The sequence below is a fragment of the Excalfactoria chinensis genome, chromosome 11 (assembly GCF_039878825.1).
Source record: "Excalfactoria chinensis isolate bCotChi1 chromosome 11, bCotChi1.hap2, whole genome shotgun sequence".
In the NCBI taxonomy this organism is placed as follows: domain Eukaryota; kingdom Metazoa; phylum Chordata; class Aves; order Galliformes; family Phasianidae; genus Excalfactoria; species Excalfactoria chinensis.
In genome coordinates, this window is record NC_092835.1 from 2,069,328 (window position 1) to 2,079,197 (window position 9,870).

Consider the following 9,870-nt stretch of genomic DNA (forward strand, 5'->3'; position numbering starts at 1 on the left):
CTGGCACACAGGGCTTCAAAAACACCCCAAATCCACACCCCGGGTATGTGACATCCCATTGGGACCATCCCTCCGTGTGCTCTCACGTTGCCCCGTGCCTGTCCCTGTTCTCATATCTCGCTGTGCCCGCCCCTCCCCCCCCCCCCCCCCCCCTTCCCCTCCTCTTTGGGTTATTTTCTCTTTTCCCTTCCTATTGCTCTTTTATTCCCGGAGCAAAGCAGGTAACGCAATCAGGGCTCCCAAAATAACCAAAGGAGGCGGAAGAAAGCCGGGAAAACCCTCTTGGACGGGGAGGGATTTTACATCATCCCTCAGCCGGGCTGTGCGGGGGGAGGGACGGGGAGGGGGCGCTGGAGGCTATTGCGAACCGGGGGGGGTTGGGGGGGAGCCGCCAAGCGTGGCGAAATTGCACACAAGCCTTTTTCCTTCCTCTTCCTCCCAGCGCCGCAGCTGCTGTGCGCCGTGTGCGTGCCTGCGTGGGCAGCGGGGAGGGGGACGGGAGGGAGGGGGGGGGACGGGACGTGAGCTCCGGAGGGAGGGATCGCGTTGTTGTCGTCCCCGCGCTGTCATCCATCCCTCCATCCATCCATCCATCCCCTTTGCTACGAGCCCCGAGCGAAGCGACGTGGCGGCCGCTGGGTGCAGGTAAAGAGCTGAAGGGGGGGGTTTAAAGTGGGGGGGGGGCCGCGGTGAGACCCCGAGTGAGGGCAGGCCGTGGGTGGGGGATTCATCCTCTTCCTCTGCTGTGTGCCCCGTCATAGGCTCTGTAGGGTGGGCACAAGGCACAGGGCTCCTTCTAAAGGCTGCCGAGCAGGGCTGAGGGGTAAAGGCTGTAGGGTGAAGGTGGGGGGACAGCCAGGTTGAGAGCTGGGCCGCGGTTTGCCTGCAGCCTCCCCTGCCCTCATGCTCTGTGGTGGAGCCAACTGGCATGCACTGAGTGCGGGAGGTCTCAGCCCTGAGCTGAGCATGGCGGCGTTTCACATTGCAGCACCTGGAGGTGCTGTGAGGGTTGGGACATCCCAGCACGGGGGCCAGGAATGGGGCGTGTGGAGTCAGCAAGGACACGGCTGGGTTAAACCCGGATTGAACGGAGCGTGGCTGTGCTGCCGGCGTGGGGACAAGGACGTTGGGAGCAGCTCTTATCAGCCCGGCTCTGTCTGAGGCAGGAGGTTGGTGTGTGCTGAAAGGAGGTGGGTGCAGGACGCCCAGCTTGGCAGTATTGCTGTGTTGGATGGAGGTGAGTGTCCCGCTGCTGTTTGCTCGGAGCTGCGGGGGGGGGGGGAGGGGGTCAGCGGGGACAGGATCGACCAGTTCCCACGGTGCAAACAGGCTGTTCCCTGCTGTGCACGGAGCAATCCTTGGCAAGAGCACAGCTTTGTGCCCGCTGTGCTTTTGTGCACCTTTGGGACACCCCGTGCAGAGCAATGCAAGCTGAGGGCTGGGAGCTGAGAGCAGAAAGGATGGCTGCAGCGTGGAGCAGTGCCAGGGCTGAGCAATGCACGGTCAGAAGGTTTCGTTCTGCCTTTCCCTTCCCCAGGAGGGCAGGGAGATGGGCTGGGTCTCCTTGGGAGCTGCTGAGCCTGTGCGTGCCCAAAGGACAGAGAGCAGAGCAATGCACCCTTGCAGCCCCATGTACGTGGGGATTGCTGTGGTCCTGTGGCACAGCATAGCATGCAGTGGTGGGGAGGCATGGCCAGGAGTGTTGCAGTGGGCAACAGCTCAGAATAGCTCAGAGGGGGGTCGGAGATGCCTAGAGGGGGAGCGCAGCTGGAACAGCACAGGTGAGAGGTGCTGAGCTTTGCACCTTGTTACAGCTGAGGGCAGCACTGTGGTGGTTAAAGCTGGGGTTACAATGCTGCTGGGCTCTCTCTGCTCCATTCCCCTTCCTGTTCTCATTTCCCAAAGCTGTAACCCCCCCCCGAACCCCCCCCCCCCCCAGGCCCTTGCAGTGCTTCCTTTCCTCTCAGGAAAGCTCCTCCTTTTCCTTCCCCTCCAGAAAGCTCTCAGAGCCCAGCAGGCCGGGTGACATCCCCCCCTTCAGATGTATTTTCCTGCTGGAAGAGGAGTAGTTCTCAGGGCTGGCTCTCTGTGAATGGCTTCAGCCAAGTCCTGGTTAGCAGCGTTCCCTGGCTGTCACCCCCCAGCACTGATTTATTATCTGCCTGCCCATAGGGAATATAGAAGCACTGGGTGCTCAAGGGGACGCCCATGGCTGGCATGAGCTATCCGTGCAGTGCCTCAAGCAGCCTCTGCTCTATAACAGTGCTTAACCACGAGCTGGTAAGCAGGTGGTTAAACCCTTTTTGGCCACCTGCAAACAGAACGCATCTCCTCACGCTGCATGCAGCCTTGGCCAGGGTTCTGCTGAGCTAGCAGATTCCCACTGTGAGTTTTGGGGTCTTGCACCCCAAAGTCTCTCTCCTGGAGTATCTATCATTCACTGTGCATGATGGATGCTGGCGTGCAGCTGGATCACTGTGTTGTAGGGCAGGGCATATGGGACAGGGCTGGGGGACACCCCTCTGCCTGGTGGTGCAGGGAGAGAGCAAGGCATAGCTGCAGGAGGAGCCTGTGCTGCATAGCATTGCTGGCTGCAGGTCCACGGTGTGCATCGTGGCTTGCATCCAGCTCTGGCACAGCCTGGGATGCTTGGGGACAAACTGGGTTGGGATGGATGGAGCCCTGCAGAGGGCACACAGCCAGCTGGGAGCATTCACCAGTCCCTCTGCACTGCAGCTTCTGGATGCTGAGCTGCCTGGTGATCGTGGTGGCTGCAGCAGCGTCCTTGGGGCTCTTCTCAGGACTTGGGTTCAAAGGGGGACACGGTGCTGGTGCCAGGGAGGGGGATGCTTCACCAGAGATGGGACTCGGGGACAGTCACATGCAGACCAGCATCACCCATCAGGCTGGGAGATGTCAGATCCCAAATGTGGCACATAGAGTGGGCTAAGGGATGAGAAACACTCCTGAAGGACACGGAAAGCACGCCAGCTCTGAGTGGCTTTGATGTCTCTGATGGGGAGCAGCTGGGTGTGCCCACCCCGTGCAACTGCTGATGGGCACCATGCAGGCATTGATGCCACCCTGTCCCTCCCTTGCCTTCCAGATGCCCCATGACAGCCTGTTCCCCAGCTCACGGCCCCACCTGCTGTAGCCATCCCCTTCTCTCTGGCTCCTGATGGTGCGGTGAGGGACCCACACAGAGCCATGGAGGCCCCCCCAGACGTGCCCGTTGGGAACCTCATTGACTTCAGCACCGAAGCACCCACCCATGCCCCCTCAGAGCCTTCTCCTCCAGCCATCCCCAGTGACAACGGGCACCTGGAGGAGGTGGCAGCAGAGGAGAGTGATGCCACCGAGTCGGCGGACAGCGAGAACGACATGGGTGAATCCCCTGCACATTGGGGCCACCGCCGCTCCTCCTCGGGTGAATCCTTCTCCTCCAACCACAGCACTGGGTCAGCCAGGGACGAGGCAGCATCCGAGCGCCGGGACTTTGTGCGGCACTACGTGGAGAAGATCTTCACCGGGGGGTGAGCAGCCTGAGAGTGATGGATAACATCGGGGCTCACCCTGGGGTTCAGTGCCTATCTTGGCTGCTTGGCTCCTGCTCCAGCTGCTGCTGCTTCTCCCTTTTCCTTCCTCCTTTCTGAGCAGTGGGAGGTGGAGGATCCAAAAGGATGCGCCCGCAGCATCCCCCATGTATCCTCCTTGCAGCCAGCACCGCTCCACCCAGCAGCCATAGGGGAAGCCTCAGCTGTAAGGGTGTTTTATATCCCAACCCTTCCATTGCAGAGAGGATCTGGAGCAGGAGGAGAAGGCGAGGTTTGGGGAGCTGTGCAGCGGTGAGGATGGGAAGGGCAGGGAGTGGTTTGCCAGATACGTGAGCGCACAGGTGAGTGCCTGCATTGGGGGAGGGAGGGCTGGGATGGCAGATGGAGCAGTGCTGTAGGACAGCAGGACGTGTGGGAAGGAAGCACCAGGGGCATCTCAGTGCTGTTATACAAGCGACGGCTGTGATGCCAGAGAGAATTCCCCAATAACACAACCCCTGGGTTGGTGCCTGCAGCGCTGCAACTCCAAGTGTGTGTCGGAGCAGACCTTCTACCGCCTGATGCAATCCTTCGCCCTGGTGCTGTTTGAGTAAGTGTTGAAGGGTTTGGTTTGCTGCAGCCGTGAGCACGACGCTGCTCTGCTGGGGTCCTCACTGAGCCCTCCCCAAATCAGGTGTCACCAGATGGATGACTTCAGCCCTGCCAAGAACCTCATGACCATGTGTTTCACGTACTACTACATTGGTAAGGGGGCACCTGCACCTTGTGCTGGGGGTGAGGTGCTCTGCATTGCAGGTGCTGTGTGTGGAGAGGGTGATGGGAAGGCTCTGAGCTTGGTGTTGGAGCCATGCAGACCTTGTTGGAGCCATGCAAACCTCACTGGGCTGGGTTGTCCTTCCTTCTTGCTGGGGGTATGTGGTGATCTCCAGATGTTCCTCAGCCCTGGGGACATCAGAAACACCTCATTCCCTGTTGTGTGGAGGTCACACCCCCACGGCAGGCTGGATTTCCTATCCAAAACCTACAAGAGTTGGGATGGGAAGGGTTTCTTTCTGGCTCCTTGTCTTTCTAATGCTGCTCAGAGCTGATCCCCAGAGCTACAGGGGGCCTGAGCTCTTGGGGTGTCACCCACAGGGAAGACCCACGCGCTGCCCCTGGAGGCCAAGGAGAAGCCCACGGGCAGCATTGACTCATACCTGAAGTCGGCCAACAGCTGGCTGGCAGAGAAGAAGGACATTGCAGAGAGGCTGCTGAAAAACACATCAGCCAAGACAGAGAATGTCAAGGGCTTCTTCGGGGGCCTGGAGACCAAGCTGAAGGGTCCCGCAGCCAAAAAGAGCGAGTGGGTACCTCTGTGTTGGGTGGGCAGGGAGGGCTGATGGTGCCAGTATACAACCTGGGTGTAGGGATATAGGAGAGGTGGGGTTATAATGACCATGGGAAGTGGTAATGACATGGGAGTCCTGTGTCCCTTGGGGTGGAGATGCCTGGAGATGTTGCCACTGTTCTGTGGTCTTCTATGTGGGTCCAGCCCATGGGATGGGCACCAATATCTCCTGTCTGCCTTTCTGGCTCTGGGGATGGTGGCACAGGAGCAGTGTTTCACAGGGGATTTCCTTTGCCAAGGGGCCTGGGTGGTGTTGTTCTGTCTGTCACCACACTTCTTGGGAGCTAACACTGATTTCTGTGCCACAGCGAAGGTGAGGACAAACCAAAGGAGAAGCTGAAGAAGACGGGTGAGTGGAGCCAGCGTTGCTGATTCAGGCATGGCAAAGGAATCCACGGGGAAAGAGCATGGGGTGGAAGCAGTGCTGGGGGGAGCAGAGGGAAGGCTGGTGCTTTCCTCCTGAGCTCCCCATGCCCAAATGTCACCATGTGTCCCCTCAGTTTCTGTGCAGAGCCCAGAGGAGGAGAAGAAAGGAGAGAAGATCTACCTGTACATGCACCTCAAGCAGCAGCCCATCTGGTAACACTGGGCAAACTGGGTCCTGCTGGGGTTTGCCCACCTGCCTACACAACTGTGTGAGGCTGGGGGTGGGGTGGAGGGTGGGCAGCATAGGACTCCCCCCAGTGGGATGGAGCACGAAGCCCTCATTAGCCCCCATTGGACCACACGTGTCAGACCCATTGAGTCACCTCCCAGCCTGTGGGATGCAGGTATGGGAGGCACAAGGAGGGGACAACCACTGACCCACATCCTTGCCCCATAGGCACAACCTGCGCTTCTGGAACGCCGCCTTCTTCGACGCCGTGCACTGTGAGCGCAGGAAGCGCTCCCCCACCACCAGGTAGGACCCTCCTCCCCTTCCATTCAGGGAGCATAAAGGTTTCCCTGCTCATTTCGCACCGTCATCGGCACTCGTGGACAGCCAGGCCACTGTAACTGCATTGGCTTTGATTAAGCCCCAAATTAGCAGCAGCAAATGTCTCACAAGGACATGCGCCACCGGCAGCTGCTCTCCGCTCTGGGTGCCGTTCCCAATTACTCTGATGGCTGAGCCCGACTAACAAACGCTCCCAGCATCTCAGGGGGAGGGAGAGTGGGGAGGGGGGGGGGGGGGAGGCGGTGTCACTAAATTCCTCTTTTTCTCTCTCTTTTCCCTCTGTCTGCCTCTTAACAACCTCCTCCTGTCCCTCCTTCTCCCCCCTTTCTCTCCATCCACCTCTCTTGCATGATCTGTCCCGTGCCACTTTTGTCGGCCCCGTTGTCTGCTGCCGCTCCAGAGGGAACGTTGGGGAGGAAGAGGAGAAGAGGTGTGTGTCTGTCCGCATCCCTCCCTCACATCACCTACCAGGGGTCCCTTCAGCCCTAGACACTGCCTGGGGGCCTCACGTGTGCATTCCTGCACCAGGGAGCCATGGATGCATGAGATTTGTGCATCACGCAGAGCTCCTGCAAATGAATGGGTTTCTCTCCCATTAATGCTGCTTTGCTGAAAGAACCCCAGCCTGCTGCAGCGTGGTGCAGTGAGAATGGGATACGCAGCTGTTGGGGTTTGGGGTTGTGTCCTGGGCAGGTTTGGGGCATGAAGTGGGTCTGTCTGTGCAGAAGGCATCACTCCATCCCGTCCTTCCTGCTCGCTGCTGCTGGTTGTTGCTGGAAAGAGCATTTGCAGTTGGAACATCTGCTCCTTGGTTTCGTTGCATCTCTTTGCTGCCGCCCCTATATGCAAAGCAAGCTGCAAACAGGAGCTGTGTTACAATTGCAAGTGAATCCTCCCAGCTGCAAAGCCCCGAATGGGATCTGGGTGTGCTCCAAACTGCAGGAGCATGACGTGTCTGATTGGGGAGCAAACCCCTCCAGCTGAGGGTCTGACCCAGAGCTCAGGGTTCATTGAGTCTTGGCCATAAATCATTCTCATGGGCAAGGATAATTTTGTTGTGCTTGGATGGAGCATCAGCCTGCAGCAGGAGGAAAGGAAGGAACAAGTCCTGCATCTACTCCCACTGAACTCAAGGGTCTGGGCAGAGCTCAGAGCTCCCATGCTGAGCACCCAGCCAATAGCACAGCAGATTTGTCTTGGGTGCTTTGGTGAGTGGGCTCCTTCCCATGGAGCTCTCATCCTTTCCATGTTTCAGCTTTCTGGATCAGAGCGAACCTCCCTGATCCCTGCCCAGCACCGCTTCCTGCTTGCCTCCCCCCCCCTGCTCTTCTCCTCTTCCTTCTCCTCCATGTGGATATATCTCTTCTTCCTCTCACCCTTTCTCCTTGCCTTTCCTCTCGCTCTTGGCTGTGACCTCTTAGAAGGGGACTGGCTTCATTCTGGAGCTGCACTTTCCTTGGTGTGCATGCACTGAGCTCCCCCTGGCACCACCCCAGCACTGTGCACCAGTGCAGTGACACTTCGCTCCTGCCCAGTGTGACTTTATTCCCCAAGTCCCATGAGTGGGATACATGCTACCGTCCAGATCTGGTTGCACAGCTCCTGAGCTTTGAGCCCCATCACATGAAGGTTGTGCATTGGTCACACTGCTGGGGAAAGGAATGGGGGGGAGCTGGGGGATCCTTGAGCGCAGTGCTGTGAATTGGGGATGTGGCTTTGGTTTGGGGTTGGGGAGGGGAAGGAGAGCCCACATGCACGGCTGGGGGCTCCAGGAGATGCAGACCCCTGTGCAGCAGGCAGGAAAGTGCCTGGAGGTGGGGATGGGCATCTCCAAGAGCTGTGATCTTATTCCCCCTTTGCCATAGGGAGGGCTCTGAAGGTCAGGTTTGAAATCAGGGCTGTTTTTTGGTGGTAGAAGACATTTTTCCCTGGATACCTCTTGCTGGGGGGGGTTTGGTGATGCCAGGCGTGCTCGTGCCTTGCAGGGAGAAGTGGTGCCACATGACACAGGAGGAGCGGGACGACAGCCTGCGCTTCAATGAGAACATCACCTTCGGGCAGCTGGGGTGAGCAGGGTGTGCTGGGATCCCACATGCCTGGGATGTCCCCTCTGCTGGGGAAATGGGCAGAGTATCCCCAGTGCTTTTCTCTGGGACTTGCTTCTGCCCTTTTGCTTGCGAATCCCAGCCCTACAGCATCCCAGTGAGGTCCCACACTTGAGTGTCACCTGCCGCAGAGGGCAGTGGGGAGAAAGAGGAGGATGGGGAGGAGGAGGAAGGGTCATTTGGCCCTGCCCTCACCGAGTGCCCCTCTGTCCTTCCTCAGCACCTTCATCCACAACATGCTGGCGTTTGGCCTCACCAAGAAGCTCTGCAGCGACTTCCTCAAGAAACAGGCGACCATTGGCAACTTGGATGAAGGTGGGGTTGGGGGGGGGTTGATGCACATCACCCCCACTGGGATGCTTTGGCCCGACCTATGAACCACTTTCCCTCTCCCCTTGCAGAGCAATACAAGCTGCTCAGCGACCACATTGAGCAGATGGCCACCGAGTAGCGGCACGGCGAGATGGCAACCAGAGCAGGTGGAGGAAGGCAACCTGCCCCCAGAACAAAGCTGGGCTGCTTGAAACCACCCGAACACACACGTGTGGAGCTGCCATATACCCGCATGACCATCCGCCAGACTTCAGAGCTGCACCATGGGCAGCCCATAGAAATAGGAGCCAACAGCCCCATCCCTCGCCGGAGCCTCCTGTGCGTATTTCCAGAGCAGACAGACCCAGCAGTGTGTTTTGTCACTTAAACAAGAACCAACCAACCAAAAAAGGCAAGAAAAAAGCAGGCTGGAAAACAAGAGTGGTTGCTGCTCCCACTCTGCCTGCGTCGCTGCAGTCCCAGCTATGCAGCCAAGCAGGTTCTGATGCGGGTCCTGATGCGCTCCTTGGCACGGCGGCTGCAGGACATTGATTGGGACATCGGCTGTCCCCAGAGTGGAGGTTTCCATGGGAACACGTTCCTCATGCAGCTTTCCCCTTGTAACCCATAAGAGAAATAGCAGAGCAGGTCCCCGAGGCAGGGCCCTTCCCAGTTCTGCTGCCAGACAGCTGTTTGCTTGGGGGGGGGGGGGGGGGCTGCTGCCAGTTTGCACTTTGTGTGTGATTGATGGAGAGGAGCTCTCTCCTCATTCCTGCTGCGTTTATCTCCTATTCCCCACCTCCCCCCCCCCCTAAACCTAAAGAATATATTATTTGCATGTGTATTTTTCTAAAAAAAATAAACAAATAAACCAAACACATTCCCTATGACCCCCCCTCCTCTCCCTTCTCCATGTCCATTGTGTTCTGGCTTCATCCATCCTGGGATCTGAGATGTTTCAGGGCTGGATGCTTAATGGAGTGTGGGGTGGTATGAGCCCACATCCATGTGGTCTCTGTATGGCCATGCTGTGTCCCTGCCCTGCAGTGCTCCCTGGAGGGCACACAGTCCATAGGAACACTCATTAGGGGGGGGGGGGGGGATGGTCCTTCAGGCCCAATTCCTACAGGAATGGATGGACTCAGCTCCTGGGTCACCACCTGTGCTGAGATGTCTTATCTGGGGTTCTGCTTAGGAAAACATGGGTGTGGGCTGATTAACTCTGTAGGGCCTGTAGCAGCTGCTTCAGCTCATTGATAATCCCCTGATAGTGAGAAGTGTGGGGCTGGGGCAGTGCAGGTGCACTTTGGCATCTCCAGGCTGCTGTGTGCATGATGGGATGGAGACCTACATGGGATGGAGCCCTATGGGACCATTAATCAGTGGAGCAAGGGGCAGCTGCTGGGGTTGGTTCCCTGTGTGGGAGAGGCAATGCCTTAAATTGGAGTGTGAGCAGCTGTGATGGAAGCACATGGGGGAGAGTCTCATGCAGGTAAGGGTCGTGTTGGGGGTGCTCTGAGCATGGTGAACATCCCTATCCCCACCTCCCTTTCTCCAAGGATAAGAGAGTGTTTG

At 58.1% G+C, this 9,870-nt stretch overlaps 1 protein-coding gene across 4 annotated transcripts; it reads left to right on the plus strand.

The window, feature by feature from the left end:
- The first annotated feature begins 370 nt into the window (after positions 1 to 370).
- KIAA0513 (KIAA0513 ortholog) lies at positions 371 to 9,213 on the plus strand. 4 transcript variants are annotated; one of them, XM_072346383.1, is made up of 13 exons: positions 371 to 645; positions 3,107 to 3,533; positions 3,796 to 3,895; positions 4,070 to 4,143; positions 4,228 to 4,298; positions 4,689 to 4,896; positions 5,250 to 5,290; positions 5,442 to 5,520; positions 5,765 to 5,842; positions 6,279 to 6,308; positions 7,864 to 7,944; positions 8,204 to 8,298; positions 8,385 to 9,212. In XM_072346383.1, the coding sequence occupies exons 2-13, from the start codon at positions 3,208 to 3,210 to the stop codon at positions 8,432 to 8,434; spliced, it is 1,233 nt and encodes a 410-aa protein (XP_072202484.1). In that variant the 5' UTR covers positions 371 to 645; positions 3,107 to 3,207; the 3' UTR covers positions 8,435 to 9,212. The 4 variants fall into 4 exon arrangements, with proteins under 4 accessions (XP_072202484.1, XP_072202487.1, XP_072202485.1 ...); XM_072346384.1 differs by lacking the exon at positions 371 to 645 and adding an exon at positions 952 to 1,237; XM_072346386.1 differs by lacking the exon at positions 6,279 to 6,308 and having other exon boundaries at positions 488 to 645; positions 8,385 to 9,213.
- Positions 9,214 to 9,870: the final 657 nt, after the last annotated feature.